General features: G+C 48.9%; 7 protein-coding genes across 7 annotated transcripts; 4 read left to right on the forward strand and 3 right to left on the reverse strand.

Annotated features, from left to right (window-relative positions):
* Nucleotides 1-82: 82 nt before the first annotated feature.
* N7457_000086 (spindle checkpoint protein MAD2) lies at nucleotides 83-1,164 on the forward strand (the record flags this gene model as incomplete). Its single annotated transcript, XM_057171154.1, has 8 exons — nucleotides 83-131; nucleotides 184-209; nucleotides 262-287; nucleotides 343-381; nucleotides 437-465; nucleotides 519-664; nucleotides 732-805; nucleotides 873-1,164. The coding sequence occupies 8 exons, from the start codon at nucleotides 83-85 to the stop codon at nucleotides 1,162-1,164; spliced, it is 681 nt and encodes a 226-aa protein (XP_057035057.1).
* A 118-nt stretch (nucleotides 1,165-1,282) lies between these two features.
* Nucleotides 1,283-2,310, reverse strand: N7457_000087 (DUF218 domain protein; the record flags this gene model as incomplete). The annotated part of the gene is made up of 3 exons (XM_057171155.1): nucleotides 1,283-1,973; nucleotides 2,032-2,139; nucleotides 2,201-2,310. 3 exons carry the CDS (start codon nucleotides 2,308-2,310, stop codon nucleotides 1,283-1,285), a joined length of 909 nt encoding a protein of 302 aa, XP_057035058.1.
* A 1,214-nt stretch (nucleotides 2,311-3,524) lies between these two features.
* psoE (glutathione S-transferase psoE) lies at nucleotides 3,525-4,364 on the forward strand (the record flags this gene model as incomplete). Its single annotated transcript, XM_057171156.1, has 3 exons — nucleotides 3,525-3,554; nucleotides 3,619-3,799; nucleotides 3,850-4,364. 3 exons carry the CDS (start codon nucleotides 3,525-3,527, stop codon nucleotides 4,362-4,364), a joined length of 726 nt encoding a protein of 241 aa, XP_057035059.1.
* A 726-nt stretch (nucleotides 4,365-5,090) lies between these two features.
* Nucleotides 5,091-6,231, forward strand: N7457_000089 (alpha/beta hydrolase; the record flags this gene model as incomplete). The annotated part of the gene is made up of 2 exons (XM_057171157.1): nucleotides 5,091-5,355; nucleotides 5,435-6,231. The coding sequence occupies 2 exons, from the start codon at nucleotides 5,091-5,093 to the stop codon at nucleotides 6,229-6,231; spliced, it is 1,062 nt and encodes a 353-aa protein (XP_057035060.1).
* A 174-nt stretch (nucleotides 6,232-6,405) lies between these two features.
* psoD (cytochrome P450 monooxygenase psoD) lies at nucleotides 6,406-8,200 on the reverse strand (the record flags this gene model as incomplete). The annotated part of the gene is made up of 4 exons (XM_057171158.1): nucleotides 6,406-6,790; nucleotides 6,853-7,657; nucleotides 7,742-8,002; nucleotides 8,074-8,200. The coding sequence occupies 4 exons, from the start codon at nucleotides 8,198-8,200 to the stop codon at nucleotides 6,406-6,408; spliced, it is 1,578 nt and encodes a 525-aa protein (XP_057035061.1).
* A 535-nt stretch (nucleotides 8,201-8,735) lies between these two features.
* psoC (methyltransferase psoC) lies at nucleotides 8,736-9,606 on the forward strand (the record flags this gene model as incomplete). The annotated part of the gene is made up of 2 exons (XM_057171159.1): nucleotides 8,736-8,904; nucleotides 8,960-9,606. 2 exons carry the CDS (start codon nucleotides 8,736-8,738, stop codon nucleotides 9,604-9,606), a joined length of 816 nt encoding a protein of 271 aa, XP_057035062.1.
* A 649-nt stretch (nucleotides 9,607-10,255) lies between these two features.
* nrps14 (PKS-NRPS hybrid synthetase psoA) lies at nucleotides 10,256-22,653 on the reverse strand (the record flags this gene model as incomplete). The annotated part of the gene is made up of 6 exons (XM_057171160.1): nucleotides 10,256-15,028; nucleotides 15,084-15,548; nucleotides 15,605-15,962; nucleotides 16,022-21,422; nucleotides 21,482-21,619; nucleotides 21,690-22,653. 6 exons carry the CDS (start codon nucleotides 22,651-22,653, stop codon nucleotides 10,256-10,258), a joined length of 12,099 nt encoding a protein of 4,032 aa, XP_057035063.1.
* Nucleotides 22,654-23,155: the final 502 nt, after the last annotated feature.

The raw sequence follows: 23,155 nt of genomic DNA on the forward strand, positions 1-23,155 counted from the left end.
GCGGTGACCTATCGACATAAACAAACCTCTTTCCCACCTTTCATTTTCAAGTTCTCCGTTTGCTACAGTCTATCAGCTCATCATGGTGGAAAGAAAGGACAAGTCAAAGGTGCACAAGCTGTCGATCAAAGGTTGGTCACTCTCTTCTGATTACCTGAGGGCTCAAAGCTCACAAGATAACAGGATCGGCCAAGCTTGTCTCCGAATTCGTGAGTTGCCTTTTTGGTTACGCCAAGGATCTTTAAGTACTAATGAATGTAGTTTGAATACTCAATCAACTCAATCCTGTAAGTTGCAGATTGTGCTCATCGCAAGACACTGGCTTATCGCATTAATGTTCAGCTTCCAACGAGGAGTCTATCCTCCCGAGGATTTTACAGCGTAAGTATTTTCTTTCAGCTGGTGTACCATAGTGCAACAATCTAATTGCCAACAGGATTAAGAAATATGGCCTCAATATGTTGGGTTTGTGACCCATGTGCTGTCCCATCGACGTCAACGTGTCTAACACATATCAGTTTCGGCCGATGACCAGGTCAAAGCCTACATCAAGAAGATTATGTCACAGTTGAAAGAATGGATGCAGGGAGGAAAGATATCAAAACTCGTGGTAGTAATCACAGACAAGGAGACTGGTGAACATGTGGAGAGGTGGCAATTCGATGTATGCACCCAATTACCCCAACGCTTTTGTCTGTCTGGGTCAGTGGCTAACCATCATGATGGAATAGGTTGAGATCTTCGGCAAGAAATCCAAAAGCAAGAGTTCCCAGAAAGCCGGCGACAAGGAGAACAGTACATCGGGGTAAGTCCTTACAATCCCATGGTTTCTCTCGATCATTTTGTTGATATGCCGTCTTTTTGTCCGATAGAGATGCGAGTACTCAATCTCCCGAGCCTATCGAGAAGACAGAAAAGCAGATCCAGGAGGAGATCCAAGCGATCTTCCGTCAGATTACCGCCTCTGTTACCTTCCTCCCTGTTCTTGACGGTGACTGCACCTTCAATGTGCTTGTCTATGCCGATGCCGATTCAGACGTGCCCGTGGAATGGGGCGACAGTGACGCGAAGGAAATTAAGAATGCAGAAAAGGTCCAGTTGAGGAGCTTCAGCACAAACAACCATCGAGTGGGGACTCTGGTCAGCTACCGGCTGGCAGATTAAGCTCTCGGTGTCACTTTATGATCACACACGAAAGATACTATGGATCGGCGTTTCGGGAAGAAGGATCAAGGTCTTCCATTCATTCTACAAGAAGCATTCATATTTTTCTCCAGGCAAATCAAAGCTCCTCGGCCGTATCATGTCTAACATAAGACCAAGGCAAAATCTCCCGCCCCAGGAACCACTTATTGCAATAATCACCCCCATTGTATCGGACCAACTGCCATACCACATCCTCTAATCCTAAGTTGGAGAAAACATCATTTTCCATTCCAGGGAACCAGCCTCGTCTCGCTCGTTTCTTCACCAAATCCGGGTTGACTCCGTAGAGATCTTGCTTCCAAAGCCCAATCCCATTCATTAGCTCACCTCGGGTCAAGGTCTCGAGGGGAGTGACTTCCTCGGGTGGGTTGATACCGATCACCGCAACGTTGTTCGTATAATCTTCTTGTTTCGAGTCAACAGGTAGGAGTCCCACTGCCGGGAAGTGACACTGCATGAATCGAGCCCGTTTGAACTCGTGCGTCACGACTGTGACTCGCCGTGGGTAAACGCCTGTAGCGACACGGAACTGGATCAACGAGAACAATAGATTCTGATATGAATCAGTGGCGTTTGTCTCCGCTATGACTCTTGATGGGTCAATTGTGGCGATTGAAGGTACATGTTGGAAATAGTTGTTATCCTTGGCTAAATTCTGGATGTTTCTATGCATGAGTCTTCTGGTTTTCTGGTTTAGGGAATCGGGGCTTCTTACAAGGTAGGATTGACCTTCGCTGAGCTCAGTTCTAGGCTTTTTGGTGGCTCCTCTTCGTGATGTGTGAATGGCCGCAATCATTGAAAAAGAAAGTATGAAATCGATCTTACCCGGAAAGAACAAGTAAGCTACGACTGTCATCTGCTAGAGCTCTCAATCCGGCTTTAACATGATCGATGAATGTGGGCGTTTCTCCTTTTTGGAAGGACTCAATAAGCCTGCACTTGAGTTATGAGCTGCCTCTCCCATACATAGAGAGAAATGTTTTATTTAACCAACCATTCGTCCTCTGAAGATCCAAGCCCCTGACCTCCGATGTAAATGGCATGGCAGCAAACAACAATCAGATGCTTGCACGTAGCAAGGCTGCCGTCTACGAATGAGGCCATATTGGTGGGCTTTTTTTGGGATTGAGTTCCCCCAAAAACAGAATGGAACAAAGAGAGCTAGAAATGTTATGCACAAGGATGGAAGGTGAGCAACTTCAGCTTCCCACTTGGAAGCGAATGGAGAGCAGGGCGGTAAAGGAGGTCGACAACCCCATTTCTTTCCCTTCGAGTCAATCTCGCGGCAGTCTACTGTCTACGGAGTACTGAGGCCAGTATCCCGCTTCAGGTTTCCCCCATTTGAGAATCACAACAATATCCTTCATACTCCGTACCTTTACTGATGTAGGCTAGAAATAGTTGCTAAAACAACGCTTGTAGCGCTGCTATCAAAGACTTCATGGAGAATATCGACATCAATTGAAATGACTGTTCAAACCAGACTGATAATCAAAATTATTTGGCCCAGGTACTGACCTCCTCTGTCATGTCCTCACCGAGTTCCAGGTACGAGATAGCAGAAGACTCTTTTGAATGGATGTGAAAGTTCGCTGGAGAGTTGTCGAGTTAGAAACAAAGTGGAAAGGGGACAAAAGCTCTGGATTTATGATGGCTTTTATTGCTGACGTAGTGAGGCTAGAAGCTGTTGTTATAAGTCTTATCACGCGCTGTGTTATCGTTGTTGGTGTGATGGTTGTCCATTTTTACCTGGCAAAAAAGCATCATATATGGTAAATCCGCATGTATTCCTGAATAGATCCATGATAGATCCGCTCGTTTTGCAGTACTTTAAACTATATAGACTTAATCATCACATTTCCTGTGGCATTATACAAAGAGTAGGGAAATGGTTATTGGGAATAGAGAGAAATATATATATTTCACTTATATAGAAGTAAGTATTACTCTTTTAATAAGCGGAATTTCAATTTAAATAGTATGATTTCTAAGTTATGAACTTTCTATATAACGTATAAGCGAGTGTTCTCTATCACTCATGTCATTTATGCTGGCCTACCAATCTCTACACCCGTACTTGAAACGTGCGTACCTACACGTAGGTCTAACAAGCCCGAGTCTGTACTAAGCCTGAAATAGTCTTCCCGCCGAAATGTGACAGGCGTTGTCCGAATGAGAACCGCCATAGCTGACTAGGTTCGTAGGACTCGCGTGATTTCTAATCTAGGTTACAGTATATAGGGGGGCTCAATCATCAGCCCTTCTCGCAGAGGTACGGTGATCTGGCTTTCCACTCATCACGATCGGTAGCATTCGAAATGGTCTTTGGAACTATATACACGTTTCCTGTAAGTTTAATTACCAAAGGTATCTACCAAGCTACGCAGGACTGAGATGATAATCTCGTTACAGGGCGATCAGTGCCGAACGATAGCCATCAAGGCTGTCGCCAAGCATAATGGCCTCGATCTTGAAGTTCGCGAAATGCCCCGGACTCCTGAGCATTTGAGTGTTAGCAAGCTTGGCAAGGTCCCCGCATTCGAAGGTGCAGATGGTTTCAAGCTCTTTGAAAGCATGGCAATCGCTCTTTACTGTTAGTTCAACTGATCTTGCTGGCGCTGCATGGAGCTCACACTTCCAAAGTCACCTCGCAAAACGAGCAGACAACCCTACTCGGAAAGGACAAGAAGGAATATGCCGAGATTATCAAGTGGATGTCTTTCTTCAATACTGAGATCGTCATTCTGATGACTCAAGTGTTACTGCCGCAGCTTGGTATAATTCCGTACGACAGAGACCAGGTTGAGCTATTCACCAAAATGACCCAAAGGTCCGTCGATGTGGTCGAAGAGTATTTGCAAGACCGCACATTCTTGGTTGGTGAAGAGCTATCACTCGCCGATCTGTTTTGTGCTGGAAACATTTCTCTCGGCTTCCAGTTTTTCTACGGCAAAGCTTGGAGAGAACAGAACCCCAACGTGTCTCGTTGGTACGAGATGGTTTGCCACCAGCCGATATATGCGGCTGTCACGGAGAAATTCCAGCTCTTGGATGAGCCTAAGCTTACTGGAAATCCGCCCGAAAAGAAGCCTGAGCTATCGGAGCCGACGTCTGAGTCGACCGAGCATGTTGCTACTGTGGAACCTCTACAAACATAGATACTCTATAGCATCTTTGCCCAAACATATCTTGAATATTTGCAGAAGCAATAATCTTCTGAAATAACCAAAAAGAATCGATCGATTACGCAAGCATATGTAAAATGGATATACTCATAGTTTCATAAATTGCCTAATTAGGCATGTAGACCGAACGGTCATCAACGGAATATCCGGCGACGAGAGAACACCGGAGATGAATTAAAGCGACAAAAAGATTGCTCCACTTTAGAAGATGGGATAAATGTTCAGGCTGACGCCACATTCCAAAAACGAACAAACGAGAGGTAGGAGTTTGAACAATGAGGCCGAAAAGGTTGATGCGATGAGGCGTAAACAGGTTCGGTCCCCACCGAAGGCTGTGCGCTCGTGCAATACAGTACAGTGATCTGCGAAGTAGGTTGGATACGAGGCAGGAAGATTTCACCCTAGCAACTCGGACGTTGGATATTGCCACCTGACAATGGACACGGGGAAGGTGTTCCGTTGTGCATCTAGAATCCTGTAAAAGTTCAAATAAAAATGACTCTAGTTGGTATGTCAGATATTGAGCCCTATAAGCATAAGGCAGATCGCACATCTTGAATCTGGCAACAACTGACCGGGATTGTGTTTATTGTTTTCATCATGGAATTGGGACTCGCATTAGCCATAACTGCCATTGCAGCGACGATTTGTGTCACCTTGTACAAGCAGATCTGCCTGTCGCTGGCAGATATACAATACATGCCCGAAGAACATACTTTCACTGCTGCAGGTGTCGGATCAACCGAGCAAGAAGGCGAGATGTTTACGAAGCCGGTCTATCCAATTGACGCCTTCCCGGGAAGTAGGCAGTTCAAAACTGTATACGGGATGATCCATGTCTTTGAATGGGGTCCTGAAGATGGAGAGAAAGTCCTGCTCGTGCACGGCCTTGGTACACCCTGTATCGCGCTGGGTGGCATGGCAAAAGAGTTGGTTCGCAAAGGCTATCGAGTCATGATTTATGGTGAGTTGTGTCTGTGCTTGGTATAGCAAGTCATGGAAGACTTTTCGAAGTAGATTTGTGACTGACATAACAATCCCAGATCTGTTTGGCCGGGGCTACTCTGATGCGCCTAATGATCTGGCTTGTGATGCAAGACTCTACACTACGCAAATTCTGCTCGTACTCTCTTCCTCTCCACTGTCATGGACCGGCGATACTGCCTTCCACATCATTGGTTTCTCCCTTGGTGGTTCGATCGCCGTGGCCTTCGCCGCCTACCATGCGACTATGCTTCGCTCTGTCACCCTGGTTTGTCCCGGAGGCCTCATTCGCACATCGCACATGAAGCCTCTAGACAAAGCTCTGTACTCGTCTGCTAGGCTCATACCAGAGTGGCTGCGCCTCAAACTGTTCCGTGAGAGTTTGGAGCCACGGAATGGCGCGGCTTGTGCAGATGTTCCAGGAGAAAAGGAGGACGAGGACGACTTGGCCTTTGATGATGTGCCGATAGCAGAGGACCGGCCACAAGTCACTGTGGGAGATGTGATTCGATGGCAGCTAGGGGCCAATGCCGGCTTTGTACCGACCTACCTAAGTACACTTCGCAGCGCCCTGGTTTATAGACGACATGATAGAACATGGAGAATCTTGGCTCAAGAGCTCGCCAAAAGACGAGTAGGAGACTCCTTGCCGGGTTTGACGGGCGGAAAGATATGCCTGATAGTGGCGACTAACGACGTTATTGTTGTCGGAGATGAATGTGCTTCGGACGCCGCGGAGATACTTGGAACAGAAGCCTTGGAGACTCATGTTCTGAGCGGAGGGCACGAGATTCCCATTTCAAGATCGAGAGATGTGAGCTCAATAGCCATGGCATTCTGGAATAGGACACGATAAGATGTGATGATAGACATAGAAACAAGTTCTCTTTCAGACTCCTAAGATATTCAATTCAACGGGAATCTTCTCCCACCACCAGCCTAGTTACAATCCAACAGTCTGGGGCATGAGAATCAAGAGTTAGGCAAGTGACACTCTTCACGATATTATCTAACATTGAGACGATGCGTTTCATTGTAGACGTAGGTGCGCCGCTGCATCCTCGACTATTTTGGTTCGATCCGCATCTCGAGCCTTAAGCTTGCAACCAAACTTCAAGGGCCTCGGAGCTGGCACCGGCTCATACTGCAGCTTCTCCCGAAGCTCGTTGCCGTTCTCATCTGTTGGCCATTCAATATTCAATGTCCAACCGAGTTTGGCAAACATGATGACCAATGTCCTCTCCGCGAAGTCAACGCCTGGACATGCTCGCCTGCCGTAACCGAATGCCGGATAACCTTGACAATTGGGATAAGTGGTCAGGGGCTCCTTGTAGGTCGGATAACTAGGTTCCAGCCAGCGGGCAGGATTGAAGAGTTTCCCGTCTGGATAAGTGTCTTTGTCCATAAGGATAGACCTGACAAGGATTAATATTAAGATTTTGCAATCATGCATGAATGACTGCGACAAGCGACTTACGAAAATATCGCGTTGAACACAGTTCCCTTCTCAAAAAAGTAGCCTTCGTAAATGTCGTCCATTTGTAGGCAATGGCCAATACCCATTTCTGCGACAATACTTCTGTATCGGACAGTCTCCTTCACAATAGCTCTCACAGTAGGCAGATGAGGAATGTCCGAATAGCTTGGCATTCTATCCTTACCAACGACCCGGTCAACCTCCTCTTGAAGCTTCCTTTGCCACTCCGGATAGTCCATCATGAGGAATAAGAAGGTTAACAAATTGTTGTGGGGGGAGCGAGTTCCACCGTCAATCATGGCCTGAAAAGTGTGAACCGACTCCTCTTCAGTGACACTATACTCCTTCCGGTTGAGAAGAAAGTGTTTATAAATAGACTCTGTTGCTGAGCCATCCTTGACAAGCTTCTCTATCTTGCTTCTAAACTCCCACATCTTGCCTACATACTCTTTCCTGAGCCTTTCCATAGTCCTCAAGCTTGGCAGGAGCCACATTGGCATCTTCCTCAGCACGGAGAACACATTGACGGGGAAGCAATCAGGTCGGAAAGAGTTCATGAGTTCAGCCGTGAAAATTTCATTGTGATTGATGAAAGGATCGGATGGACTGCGGACAGAGAAGCCAAGCAGAGACGTCGTCAGCACTGAGTAGGAGTATCGTAAGAACTCCCCATGAAAGGATTCTGGCGACTTTAGCAACGCGTTGACAGTGAAAGTTGCTTCATCATCCATGAGACTCTGGTATTTGTTGATAGAGGTGATGTTGATAGCACTTTGTATCATGCTTCTTTGGCGGCGCCATCCATCTGTCAATTATCAATACTCAGCCCACGGTTCTGGAACAGGGACATGATACACTGTTATCGTCATGACCGGAACAAGTTGCTTACCATCCTTTGGCCTGAAACCAGGGTTTTGTTTCATTGAAATATATTCAACGGCATAGGGAGCTCCACGATCAGAATACTTTGCTCCCCGTCTAACAAAGAGCTCCCTGGCATCTTTTTCTTCGGTAAGAATAACTTGCTTATCGCCCATCGCACTAAATTGAGTGATTGAACCATGTTGCTTAGCCCATTTTTTGAAAATGCCGATGATACCATTGATGTCGACGGCTGCCAGCGCTGGCGCGCTACCGAGAAGTGGCCAACCTTGAGTTTTTGTTAGCCACCGACTAAAACAAAGTGTGATATCTCGGGTCTTGAATTGACACCGGGTATACCTTTTGGCCCGGGTGGCACTTTAGCCCCCTTTCGACGTCGATGGTTTGCTAAGATCCCAGTAACATACTGAACAATAAATGCAACGAAGACAAGCGACAGCAGTTGATAGAGGGAAACGTAAACCATCTCGACTGCTTTTCCCTATTATGATTGAATCAAATCTCACAAAATCACTCTTCGAGACTGGATCGTCAAATCCATGTGGATGGAAAACTATAGATTGGCGGCCAGCACAGTGCCTCGAATTTTAGTCCGTAAAAGGTATCCGAATACAAAAAAATTCCCAATTGCCTCATAGGATAACGGACGCAATTCCCCACGGCCCGCTAGCTGCGGGAGATGACCATTCGGCGTGCACATCAGCTTCGGCAACTTGCCCACATGCGGGAATAACGCCGTTCGGACAGGTAACGGACACCTGCTCTCCGTTCGCATTTCGGTAAAATATCGTGTCTCCAAGCTGAGAATCATGCCCTGCGAGGAGGAAAAACGAAAAGGCAATTTATCCGAAGCTATTTGCCCTCCTACAGAGTCGGCTATATCCGGACGAACCTGTAACTTAATTAGTTCCTATTCACCTTGCATCATAGTCGTATATTTAACTCTAACCAGGGCAGAGATTATTAGACACCAAACATTTTATCGACAGATAAGAAATCAAATGGATAATTTCATGCAGATGACCAAAGAGCTCGGGCATAAGCCCGAGCTGCTGCGTTTGATTGCGTTGGATGCGACTTATGATGATGCCTTGGAGGGAAAACTTGTGGTGGCTCCTATTGATATGAACGAGCCTGGAAAGAAGATTCTGGACTCTGGAACCGCTGACGGTAAGTTGTCCGCTTCTAATTTCCCCCTGCCATGATGTTAACACCGATTGGAAAGGAACTTGGCTTCGCGGAGTACGCAGCAAGCAATCAGCGCAGCACGAGTACTTTGGTAGCGACGTCGAAGGCGAGCTATTCCCCGAGAATACAGACGGCATCACCTACTTCGCACATTCGTTCAAGGAGCCATGGCCCCAGCAGTACCTGGGCACTTTCGACCTTGTCCACATCCGAGGCAGCATGGCGGGCTCCGCCCCCGAGGGACCGGCCCCTGTGATCAAGAACCTCACGACGCTATTGAAGTCTGGTGGTTGGATTCAGCTCATGGAAATGAATGGCTTCAGCGCACCGAAGAACGGTCCTGCAATGACGGACTTTGCCACCATGGCGTCTGAGATGTTCACCGGTATTGGTGTCGGTGACTTCGCCAACAACAACAAATCCCTAATGGAGGAGGCCGGCTTGGTGAATGTGCAGGAGAAGCGCGTCATTGTCAACCTTGGCAAGAAAGCGAAGCCAGAGTTCCAAGAGATCAGCATTCATGGTGTCACTGGACCGATCGTGCCGTTGACCAGTGTGGCCAGGACTGTGCCATCTTCCTTCACCAGTGAGCAGTTCGATACGCTTCCGGCGCGTGTTAAGGAAGAGCTGCAGACTCAAGGAGGCCAAGTTGAGATGGTCATTGCCTTTGGCCAGAAGGCTTGAGAGGTTGTCAGTAGTCGTTCAGATAATGTCTCTCAGATCATGTCCTTTGGAAATATGAACGCGTTATTGTCCAAATGAAATCCGCTTGAACCTGCTCTGACTCCATTATGTGTACCTTGGAAGAGAATAAGGATAATACGGCCAAACTCGTGACCGTGACAGATGGAGTATACCGTGGATAGTGTATTGCATGCCTGGGCTTCCAAGCTGATAATTCGTCAAGTGACATTGAAATATACGAAGTAGGAACACCTGAATTACACAGATTCCTATCAAACTAAGATTCCTATCAAACCAAACGGCAAAAACACGTCGCATCTGTGCGATACGTAAATTACATACATTTGTATCAAAAAGGAGTGTCACCTGACAGATGTAGTATAAGTCAGGCAGAAGTCAGGCACCAATACAAAATGCCTGTTGGGTCACAATACTTGTAACGCGTGATCTGGTATTTTACATGCGCGTTTTCAGACCTCAAATGCCATCTACCTAAGGTACCTACACCTTGTATCTGTGCTCCGTACTTGGAAGTCTGTGAACTGGTATTCCGAATTGAAATTCATGAGACTAAAGATTTCGATAAAAACAAATGAACCTATCAGACACCAGTGGACACTTGCTTCAATCACCAGAAACCCTGAGCTTTCTACACGACCTGATTGGCCCTTTGCAATAGAGGTGCTCGAATCTTTCCCTTGGATGCCAGCATGAAGGACCCCAAGACCTCGTCCAGACCCTTCTGAATAGATTTAAATACCCATTCCTTCAGAGGAAGAACCTTCAAATCCTGCCCTTCCAATTCCTCAATATACTCCTGCAATTCCCCAACAGCGATGACTCGCTCGCCACTGTGGTGAAGGTAGACCAGATCAGCGCCAGTCTCCTCGCTGCCATTGACCACGCAGGCAGCGATGTTCTTTGAAACAGTTTCAATGTTGATGAAATCGAAGAATCCAGTAGACCCAGTGAGGTCAGGTACAGCACCCAATAACTTAGAGAACTTAAGCAGACTATGCGCAATGTCCATATCCGGAACATTTTCACCGGTGATGCTGCTAGGTCGGTGAATCCAGAACTGCTGCTTGGAGCGCCGTTGAACTTTCTCAAGGAAAACCTCGCTTGCCCATTTGGACGCCACGTATCCGTCAGATCCATCGATGGGAGGACAGAATGCAGCAAGCGATTCCTCCGGCTGCTCATCAGCACCACTCAGACGTGCCACACCTCCAGTGGAAACATAATGGATCGGGATTCCATGGCTCACAGCCTGCCGGGCTAGTTCTCTCGTGGATAAGAAGTTCGCAGCTCGGAGACTGCGGTAGTTCTTCATGTGCGACACTTCAGCGCCGTTGTGAACAATGACATCGATTCTCTTGAATAGATAAGAAGCTTCGGACTCGCTCATTCCCAAACCAGGAAGGGAAAGATCGCCTGCGTAACATGTGATCTTGGGTGAATCAACGCTCAATTGTCGAGTTGAACCATCCGCGCTGGGTCGGATGGCCACACAGTGAACGTGCGAAACATCGGGAAGTTCGACAAGTTGACGCAGAATGTGACCCCCGAGGAAGCCCGTGGCGCCTGTGAGAAGAACAGAGATTCCCTTCGAGTCACCGTTCGATTCTTTGTGCCCGTTGACTCCGTTCGCTCCGTTGGTGGTGGGGGGCAGTGTAAAGGTTGCCTCATCCAGGGCGGTCTCCTCATGCCAGTTGATTTGCGTCAACAATAAAGTACCATTCAATCGCGCAGCGAGAAGCTCAAGTGTGCTGGAATGGAAGAGTTCTGGGATCGAAAGCTCAATCCCGAACTCGCGAGTGATTTCAGCCTTTAAAGGCAACAAAAGCAAGGAGTTACCGCCAACTGAAAAGAAATCAGAAGCACGACCAACCGGAATGGATGAAGAAATTTCACCCAGAACATTTTTCCAAACGTTTCGCAGCCGTGTCTCTGTTGATGTAAGCTCCTCATCCTCATCCTCGTCGGCGGCGATAGTGGGTAGAGGCAAAGAAGCCAATTTCCGAGTGTCAAGCTTGCCACGATCCGTCACCGGGAGAGTATCTAAAGGAATGCTGATTGCCGGGCGCATGTATGCTGGAACAGGAAGATCCTGGTTGAGTTGACGGAGATATGTCTGCTTGTCTTGTGCATTACTGGCTCGCGAGAAGACGACGTAAGCGACGAGCTGCTGCTTTGAGGGGTCGTCCCCCTTGAGCAAAACAGCCGCATCCACAAATATTCCACAAGATGCTTGAACGAGAGCCCTGGCGACATCCCCGAGTTGCACTCGATGACCCCTGATTTTAACCTGATCATCTCCATCCACACGACCAGAGATGACAACGGAGCCATCGGAAAGCATCCGACCTTTATCTCCGGTAAGATAAATAGCAGTTGACCCGGATACGCTTTCCAGAAAAGATGAAGTCTTGAACTTAGCTTCTGTAAGTTCAGGGAGGTTCAAATAGCCACTGGCAACACCGGGCCCCGCAATTGCGATTTGACCAGGCCAACCAAGGGGAACGGGTTTGCAATTATCATCCACGATATATGTTCCATAGTTGGCAAGAGCCTTTCCGATTGGAATGCTCACTTCTGTCGAGTCGGTCTTTTCCAACGAGACTTCACCCAAGGAAGAGCAGATGGACGCTTCGGTCGGACCATACGCGTTGATCACCTTCAAGTCTGGCATGTTGAGGTCACGGAACTGGTCTAAGAGGCTGATCGTGAATGCCTCGCCAGCGACCATTGCAACACGCCATGAAGAGCAGTTGCGAAGTTGATGGTAACCATACTTCAACAAAGCTTGCATTTCAGAGACAATGAGAGTGGTGCAAGTGACAGCCTCGCGAGCCATCAGGGCGGCGAGCTTTGCGGCATCGTCTCTATTGTCTGCCATGATCAACGAGCCGCCATTGGCAAGCGCAATAAAAATCTGGTAGACTGCAGCGTCAAATCCTTGTCCACTTTGCTGGAGAACCACTTCTCGTCCGAGTGGCACTCTCTCCGAAACACCTAAGATAGGTGTGCGGATGTTGGCATTCGTCAGTGGGATCCCCTTCGGCTTACCAGTGGAACCGCTGGTATAGAGAATCATCGCAATGCTTTCTGGGACCGAGACGTCTTGCGATTTTCTCACAGTCTTCTGAGGGACCGCGTTCAGAGTCACAAACTTTGTTTTCGAAGCGGAGCTCACAAGGTACTTGATACGTTGGGCTGTTGCAGTGTGGTGAACCACAATTACCGGTTGGGATTCTCGCAGAATATCAGCAAGCAGTATATCTGAGCTCCTTGTATCGAGAGGTACATAGGTAGCTCCAATACGGAGAATTGCAAGGATCGCGGCAATTGTGTCTACCCCAGGTTCGAGAAGAACAGCGATGGTATTTGAAGGCGCGGCACCAGCATTAAACAGCGCCCCTGCAATAGCGTTGGATCTCTCCGAGAGCTGCAAGTACGTCTTTGTCTTACCGCTGGTGTCTTTCACAGCAAGTGCGTGGGGGTCCTTGTGAACCCAGGTGTCAATGATGCTCGATAGAGTACTGGAAAATGGAGCCGTGAGGTCCAACTTGGGCCCGGTGCCGAGCTTAATAGCCTCATCTTCCAGGCTCGCATGGGAAATTGACACAAAGCCAACTAGGCGATCGGAGTTTTCTGCCAATACCTCAAGCGTTTGCGCATACATGCTGGCAAGGAGTTTAGCACCCTCTTGATCATACAGGTAGTCCTGTAGACAGAGGGTAATCATGGCGGTTCCGTCGTCTAGATCATCGACAGTCGCAACGAGGTCGAACGGGTTCTTGGCATCAACATAGTCCAAGAATGCCATCTCCACTCCCTGCAAAGGAGAAGTGCGGCCAGCTCCCATGCGATAATTGAAGCATACTTGGAAGAGGGGCGTTTCCGTTGTTGACGATACAATGCCACAAGCTTTGAGAATCTCCTCAGTAGGAACACCTGTCTGGGATAAAGCAGCATACATTTTAGTACGTGTTGCCTTCAGCAGTTCGACGAAGCTTTGATTCTCGTCGACCTTAAACAATAAGGGGATAGTCTCCAAGAAGAACCCGACGGTGTTCACAAAGTTCTGTTGAGACCGATTGGCATCTACCACCCCTATACACATCTTGTCTGTGGCCAGGAGTTTGTGCAACAGAACCTGGAAAGCAGAGAGGTAGAAATGGAAAGGAGTCGTGCGAGAGGCCTGGCTCGCCTTCTTGATCGCGCTCACCACATCGGCATCAAGGCGGGTAACAACCTCTTGAACAGCGTACTGCTTCACAGCCTTACGTGTGCTCACTTTCGCAAAAGCGAAAAGAGGGAGAGCTTCCAAAGGCTCTCGGAATTCGTTCTGGAAGAATTCGAGTCTTTCAGTGTACGCTCCATCCGATATGTCGCTTTGTTGCTTCAAAGTGAACTCGGAATATTGAGCTGGTAAAGACTTGGGCAAGTCAACTGAGTCCGAGTCATTGTAGAACATGGCCATATCCTTCTGGAATATTTGCCAACTGACACCATCCATGATGATGTGGTGGTATCCAAAGATAAGAGTGTGAGAATTTTCCCGGTGTGACAAGATTGTAGCGGCAAAAGTGTCCGCTTGCTCGAGATCATACTGACGGTAACGGATCAAATCGAACTCGTCCTCGACATTATCTGAGGCATTGGCACTAGGGACAGCCTTGAGTTTGAAGGGTGAATTGTCCAAGACTCCCTGCATAGGCTTTCCTAACTTCTCATCTATGTAAAATGAGGTGCGCAAGGTCTCATGACGCTGAATCACCTCGTTAATGGCCCTTTCCAATTTGGGGACGTCCAGCTTCCCAGAAAGAGTGTAGGAAATGACGCAGTTCAAGACGACGTCATCTTCAAGGTACTGAGAGAGAAAATAAAGTCGTGATTGACCCAATGAGAGCGGATGTGTGCTTATCGGAGTCGGACGAGGGCCTTTCTTCGCGGCAATCGCATGGTCTTGAACTCTCGGCTGAGACTTGCACTTCCTGGCAGAGATCGGAGATTTCTTCGATATCCCATTTGACACACCGTTTGACACACCATTGGAAATGCCGTTTGACGCACCGTTCGGCATGGTGTTATGTCCATTGGCTGCCACACCTGACCTGGGCGCGGTCATCGCATCGTCCATTGGAGTCTTGTCAGTTGGTTTATCCCAAGGACGAACATGCTGAGTCGGTGTTGCTTGGCTTTCGACCTTGGCAGCTGCGATGGACTTTTTGTCAAATGACAGAGATGAAACTACTTCACCACAAATCTGTTCGACCGAAGAACCACCCAGAATCTTCAGAACAGGTATGTCGTATCCGGCTTCACCCCAGATCCAATTGCGAATTTGAACGGCGACAAGAGAATCGATGCCCAGATCAATTATGGGAACATCTGTGTAAATGCTCTCAATTGCCAGCTGGCTATTGTTAGCAACATGAACGTTCAGAAAGGGTCTCTTCGCGTGCACTCACCTTCAGTGAAGATGCTAGGTATTCCAAAAGAGCATTCTCCATGACTTTCGTTGCTTCATCGGGGCCACCAGAGCTGAGCAGCATCTCTTTCAGAGATTTGTTGGTGCTATTGAGAGAGTCCGCACCAGTCTGCGCAGCGTCAGGGTCAGTGATGAGATGAGAAAATCGCAAATTATTGTGCCAAAAGGGAGTCTCTCCTGCCACGGCTTTGTAGGTCTCCAACCCTGTGATAAGCTCGGGGGACTCATCACTTTGGCCAACGAGGATGGCTTCAGCGAGGAGATGATGCAAATCCACCTCCGATACGGGCATATAGTGCATCTGTCGAATCGAGTTCTCCATACTGCTGACACCCTTTTCATTTTGGGATCTCTGAATAACACCCATACCGGATACCATGCCAATATCGATGACAGAAGCAGGAAGGCCACGGGCTCTTCGTCTCTCTGCCATGGCGACCATGAACTAAAAAATAGATTAGCCGAAAACGCATCGGTATCTCCCGCACACCTCGGACTTACGTTGTTGGCAGCAACATAGTTAGCCTGTGTCCGCTGACCCGTCATCACCGAAATAGAGGAGAAGAACAAAAAGAATTCAAGGTCATCGCCAGAGAAAACATCCTCCAGGTAGATTGAACCGTCCACCTTGGGCTTGATGGCAGTTTTGAAACTCTCAAAAGGCATGTCAATGAACATCTTGTCATCCAACACCATGGCACCATTGGCAATACCACCAACCGGAGGCATCGAGCTAGCGATGCGAGCGCGTAGCTCTGTGAGGTGATGCTTGTTAGTAACATCCGCCGCTTCAATGACAATGTTTACTCCTTGTCTAACTAGCTCGTCTTTCCACAGCTGGCCTTGCTTCTCTGGGTTTCTGTGATGACCGTTAATGACTTCACCTCACCTAAGTCTTCCAAACAACAGGGTACATACCGACTTGTAACGACGATATGCCGAGCTCCACTCCTCGACATCCAGCGACACATCGACTGCCCAATATGCCCAGTAAGGCCCACAAGAAGATATGTCTTATCAGGCGAGAAAAGGTTGGTGGTGTCAATGGGTCTCTGGCTAATGGTGATGTTTTGAGCACCTGTCCAGTCAACGAAAACTGCGTTGGGATGTTCCTTGATGCCCTCTGCCACTAAAGCGGAGGCTTTCACCACGACACTGGAGTCAGATGGAATACTTTCGCGCGGCAAGCCACTTGTTATCACAGCAAACGCTTCCATAAGCAGTTGATCAGGCCTCAATCTATGGGCGTCAAGGTCAGTGAAAGCGACAACGGTCGAGTAGGCGGGAAGAGCGTGTCTGAGAACCGCAAACTCCCGTTTCTCGGTCCCAAGCCCCATATGAAGGAGAATCTTAGTCTTGGGGGATATCTTCGCTTGTATCTCTTTTCTAGAGGCATGTGGCTCGATGGAGATGTGGGTACCTGCCATCGCCCCAGCTGAGCTTGCCTTGAAGCTGACTGACGAAATATTCGCGTGGCCCGATCTCTTCAGGCAAGCGGCAAGATATGCACCGGGTTCGTAAATCAGGGTAGTGCATCCAGGGGGGATGGACTTGGTGATGACGACCGACTTGATCTCGTTCAGAAGCTCGGACAACAAGGCTTCATCGTCTTGTAAGTTTGCCTTATCAACTTGTATTATCTGTGCCCGAGAGGCCTTCACCATAGAAGCATTGGATGAAGATAGGCCTAGGACTTGTTCTCCCTCTGGAGTGCGCCCAAGGAAACAAAAAAGTCCCTCATTATCGATACTGGGGATGACAGGCTCCAAAGAGCAAAGCTCGACTTGAATGTCAATCAGATGGGCCGTATCTTCTTCAAGATGCACGCGGCGGTGGACCTCCTCAGCTGCATAAGAGACTTGGCCATCATTTTGTACGGATCTGGTGAGGCAAACTTCCTCGCCAGTCGCAAGTGTCTCTACTTTGCGCCTGACAGCATTCAGCCGATCGTTCCGCTTCGTATCAGGGAAAAGTCTTGGAACAAGATATTTGCCCTTCTCAAGGGAGATCTCTGGCTCAACTGCCCACAGGTGAGTCGCATCCGCGGAATCGCTATTCCTCAAGCTGACACCGCCAACGAGTTTCAGAAGACTCTCCGCAATCATTGAATCAGCATCATCAATTGTGTCCAGATCGAGGAATTGGAGGACTTTCTGTGGATTCTCGGACTGGAACGACCGGCCAAGACCAATGGTGGCATTTTGATACGGATTTTCAGCTTTCGCCCCCTCGGTAATCCAGAGAACCGTTTTAGCAATTGATAATAGCGACTGCAGACCTTTCAAGGTCGGGGACCTGATATCCTCCAGGACAGGACGGTCGAGATCAGTCAGACTCAAGACAGCCTCCACACCGCTCGCTTCATCACCCACCTCAGCGAGGGTTCGAACATCGACGATCTCTCCCTGCCACACGCTTGCCACCTTTGATCGTATACTTTTCGCAAGCTTGGCGATATCTCGCGACAGCCCACCCACAACCAGGAGCTTTCCGGTGAGGGGAAAAGGCGAGGGATATGTCAATGGGTGGCGCAAGAAGTTTATATGATCATCGACCGCTTGCGACACGACGACAGAGAATGTATGCTTGTCGAGCACATTGTCCAGAGCAATGGAGTCCACCCCAGAAAATCCAACGTGTCGAAGGAGCTTGTCAGTCTCTTCACGCGTGGGGTTAATGAATTTGGTTTGGACAAATCCATCTTCATCAACCGAGGGGGGTGCAGATAGCAACATGAATGGGAAACGAAGCTGGGGGCCAGTCGCAGCCATCATGAGCATAAAGCCCCCAGGCCGCACTAGGCTACGAATAGTCTTCAAAGCGGTAATTTTCTTGGTGAATGCTTTGTGGACAATGACCAAGTCGAAATGGTTAGTCAAATGGTTAACTTCTTCAAGCCCATTCTCCACACTGGCTTGTTTGAAATCCACTCTCAGCTGGTCTGCAGCAAGAGCACTCTTCATCTCCTCGATATTGGGCTCAGAGTCATCGATGACAGTATATTTTTCCAGGCTGCGACCCAGCTCGTGACAAACAGCACGGACTAGATTTGGTGAAGATGGGCCAACTTGAAGAATTCTCAAATTGGCGTGCTGGTGAGAAATTTGTTTCACTGCAGCCACGAAATGGCTTTGTAGTTGTGAGAAACCCAAGCCCTCATTGTGCCAACGAGAAATCAGGGCAGGCATCGATAAGGAGGTAGCTCTGGGAGCAACTGAACTAGGGCCCTCAGACTTTGAATCGGAAAGACTTTCCGAAAGGCCTTCTCCGATAGTACGGACTAGAACAAGATCTATGTGTTCTCCCAGTTCTTCCAGAATGGAGTTAATATCAGATTGCGTCGGGACGCTAGTGGCGCGAGCCTCCATCTGGCTGATCAGAGAGCGAAGCCCGGGAATTTTCTCGGCTAGTTCATCAAGGTGGGTATTGAGCTTGGACAGGTAATACTGTATAACTTGCTCACAGGCATCGATGGCCTTTGACTCGCATTCCAGAACGTCGATTCTGGGTTCAGATTCACAGAGGGCCCCGGAAAGAATCTCCTGTCCCCACACATTCTTCAAGTAAAATATCCTGTCATCACTTTCAGAAGCAGGGAGGAACGAACTCATGACAAAATCTTCAATCTGGACTTGCAATTGGTTGGTGTCCGTGTTGAATATGCTCATATCACCAGTCAGTGTCGGCAGTGCGACCTGGTAACCTGGCGCAAACTCGGTAATGTGCGCGTCCACAGTAACTGAAGACCCGGGTCCCTCAGAATTTTCCGATGGGAACAAAACCATCCGGCCGATTGTGGTTGGCATAAAGGCGGTCCATAGTGAATTGTCGAGAGGAGCGGCAAATGCTGCGAGGAAGGTCTGGAAGCAGGCATCGAGCCAAGTCGGATGAACAGGGATTTCTTCAGCCAGGTCTTTGTTTACAGCTACGGTAGCAGATGCAAAGTTCAGGCGTCTCTGCATGGATTTCATAGCCCTGAAGGCTCCGCTGTAGCTCAATCCGATCTCGTCCATTGAGGTATAAAACCGATCGACACTGGTTGGCAATAGAACCAGATTGGCCTTCTGACGAAGATCGGGACGCGGGACGAGGGATTCTGAACCAGCAGCAGGGTCGGCAAGGACGATTCGAATCTGACCGGTGGCGGCAGTTCTTAAATGCCTGTCATCCATCGCACCAGCGCTGAGACTGAAGTGGGCTTGGATCTCACCCTCGTTCTTATTGGAATCAAGATTGCTTTGCACAGAGAACAATGTCTCGGTGCCATCAGACGCCTCGTCCAAAACAATTGGGCGCAAGATGGCTACATTGGATAGCTCAATGCTGTGCACATTCTTTCCCCGGCAAAGAACCTTCGCAGCTTCAAGCGCCATGACACAGTAGGTAGCCGCCGGGACGATGATCTGATTTTGAATCGAATGGTCTCGTAACCAGGGTAACTCATCCGTGATGAAGAAGTTTCGCCATCTGGGCTCATAATCGGTATCATCGGGGGTTCTGCTACCAAGAAGCGGGTGAGGTGCATCGGCCCTGTTGCGGACATTCTTGTTAAGCCGTGATTCGCGATACAGGATCTTCTTGTGATCCCATGGATATGTTGGTAGGTCAGAAAGAGCGGGTGCATTTGAGATGGAAGCATTTCTCGGGTCAAATGCCAACGCATAACCTGCAAAATCGACAATCCCAGATCCCAATGTCACCCACGCGAACCCGAGAGCGGTACTCAGGGCCGAAATGTCATCAGACTTCCGATCTAGAACGCCGGAGTAGGGGATTTCAGAGCCAAGCTTCTCCCTGATAATCTCCAGAGTCGGGCCCTTGAGCGAAGGGTGCGGTCCAACCTCGAAGGCGAGGTCAAAGTCGCCGTTGCCCTCGTCCAAGGCGCGCTCAACGGCTTGTGAGAACAAGACTCTTCCAATCAGATTGTCTTTCCAGTAAGCTGCTTCCATGTCCGCATCCTGGGCAGGAGTGATCATTCTGTTATCTTGATACACGCTGGATGCCCAAGCAGTTTCATTGCACTTGCCAGCGACAAGGCCACAACGCTCGATCGCCGCCAGATAAGGCGCCGCGCAAGGATACATGTGATGAGAGTGGTAAGCTGTATCGAGCCGGAGAACACGATTGAACAGGCCCTCCGCGTCTAGCATTTCTTTCGCCTCTCCAATGGCATCCAAGTCTCCAGAAATTGTGACACTCTTGGGTGAGTTACTGGCGGCAACAGTGAGGCGATCGGCGAATTGCTCGAGGGCGCAAAACCTGAGCCCTTCTTCGTAACCAAATCCGACGGCAATCATACCGCCCTTTTTTCCGTCTTTACCGATGGCGAGTTTTGTGTACACACCGCGGTAGTATGCAATTTTGATTGCATCAACCTCGTTGATCTTACCAGCAGCATAAGCAGAACCAATCTCGCCACCGGAGTGACCGACAACCATGCTGAAAGTTATTCCTGCACTCCAGAGGACTTTGACGAGGCCAACCTGGAGTGCTGCACAGACAGGGAGGGAGATCTCAGCTTCTCCGAGGCGCGATGTTCCCGGGGGCTTCATTATCTCCTCCTTCAAAGACCACGTGGGTCCGTCGGGCAGTTGTGCCATCGCTTCTTCCATCACCTCGATGACTTCTCGGAACAACGCGTTTTTCTCCAAAAGCCCTTGACCCATACCTGCCCATTGAGCTCCTTGTCCAGTAAACACTCCCAAAATCTTGGGCCGCTTGACCCGATCAAACTCTGGAAGGGAGGACCGGGTGCCAATCTCCGCTCCGGGACTTGAGCGGACTTTGGTAAGTTGTGTCCGGATTGCGCTGAGAACTTCTGCTCTCGAGGCTCCAGGGATAGATATCCTCACTGGCAAAGTAGAACGATGAGAGTTGAGCGTCATGCCCAGGCGTTGAATTGACACGTCTGTCTTGTCCAAGTACTCTTCATACCTCTCCAGCATGGTAACCAGGGCAGAGCCCGAGTTAGCCGAGAATAGCAGAGGGATTGCAGAGAAATCGCTTTGGGGTGCAGCAATGGCGTCTGAGGGGCACTGGTACCCTTGAGGCTTTCCCCAAGGACCATTGTCGTGAATCTCGGGCACATAGCTTTCCACAATGGCATGGCAATTAGTACCTCCGGAGCCGAATCCATTCACACTTGCTCGCAGTGGGGTGTGAGGAGGCGGTATGGGCCAAGCCTCCGGTGTGGTGGCAATGGAAAGATATCTGAAAGAAGGTTTTACGCTGGGGTTGAGGTTGTGGAAATGTTGGTTGGGAGGAATGGTCTTATGTCGCATAGCTAGAATGGTCTTCAGAATTCCTGCAATACCGGCACCTGCATATCACAAGTTGTTAGTGCTTCAATATCACGAGAACCGGTATAGAAATGCTTACATCCTTCAGTGTGACCAATTACGGTCTTGATTGACCCACCAATGAGTTTGGGTCTGTGACTGTGGTCTTCCTCGGGTGGGAAGAATGTGGTGCCAATGGCGAATGCTTCTCTAGGATCTCCAGCTTGGGTACCGGTTCCTGCGAAGGACAAATTTTGTTAGTCATTTGGTCATCAATGAGCAAACCATCGTCGATAGTTGAAACTAACCATGGGCCTCAATATATTGCGGGCGATCTTCTGCCTTTGAGAGGTCTAGCCCGGCATTCTTGTACGCAGTCCTCATCAAGGAAACTTGTGCCTCAGCACTAGGTAGTGCAATACCTTGCGTGCGCCCATCCGAGTTGACACATGTTTCTCGGAGCAGTGCATCGATCCGATCTCCATCTCGCAATGCCTGAGACAAGGTCTTCATGAAGAACACACAAACGCCCTCTCCTCGAGCGTATCCGTCCGCAGCCACATCCCACATCTGAGAACGACCGGTGGGGGAAAGTAAATGAAGGCTGGTGGCGGCAAGATAGCAATCTGGATTGAGAATGATATTGGAGCCGCCCACGCAGGAGATTTTGCACTCCCCCGCGCGCAAGGCCTGGGCACCAAGATGCACAGCTGCCAGACTTGACGAGCACGCCGTGTCGACACTGATAGAGGGACCTTTCCAGTCAAAAAAGTAGGATAAGCGATTCGACAAGAGGGCCCGGGACGTTCCAGTGATCATGTATTTGGAGACGTTCTCGATATCTCTCAGCTGAGTATCTGTGTAATCAGCGGACATGGCACCCATATAGGCTGAAGTCTCGCTGCCTCTCATTCCATTCAGCGTCAGGCCGGCATTTTCCATCGCTTCGTACACGGTCTCAAGCAAGAGCCTCTGTTGTGGATCGATGGATTCGGCTTCGCGCGGCGCGATACTGAAAAATCCAGCATCGAAGTGCCGAGGGTCTTCCTCGATGAAGTACGCATTGCTTGCGTTGCTGGCACCGTGATGCTCACCATCGACATTGTAGAAACCTTTGGCGTTGAATCGTGAATCGGAGGGGGCTTCCCTTGTGAGATCTCGCGGAGAGTAGAGCAACTCCCACAGCTTTGAAGGAGACGTGGAATCTCCAGGAAAGCGACACCCACTACCGATGATGGCAATGGGCTCTTTTGGTGAATGTGTGTATCCCATTTTAATTTCGAGCGTAATTGTATACAGAGGAGAAGTTAGCCAACCCTGACTAGGATGAATATAGGGCTACTTTTCATTGACGTCTAACTGTATCTAATATCTACGGTACATAGGGCCATATAATGTTTTTCTGTATGTCCGAAAGAAGCAATCTGATCTGCCAGTATATCGGGTAAAGCAGTGTATTCTCTGTCCATGCGTAAGTGACCATCGCGAGGCCTCAGGCTTTTCGGCGATCGGAGCACCGATCCATTCAGCCCTAATCCGCACTCGGTTCGGAGGTATCTGTAGGGCGTATTATCCCCCCAAAAGAAAAGAAAGAAAAATACGATAAAATATTATTATTTCCAAACAGGCAAATTAGCACGAAAAAGAGAATGGAGTTAGTTTCTCCGCACGAATTAATGCCCTTAATCGTCAGGACTCTTGGGGTGTTGTCATTTGATGTAATGCCTGCTGCAGCAATCCCTCTCTAAATCCATGTATGAAGTGAATACAATGC

The sequence above is a fragment of the Penicillium paradoxum genome, assembly GCF_028828445.1.
Source record: "Penicillium paradoxum strain IBT 22861 chromosome Unknown utg000002l_segment0_segment0, whole genome shotgun sequence".
Classification (NCBI taxonomy): domain Eukaryota; kingdom Fungi; phylum Ascomycota; class Eurotiomycetes; order Eurotiales; family Aspergillaceae; genus Penicillium; species Penicillium paradoxum.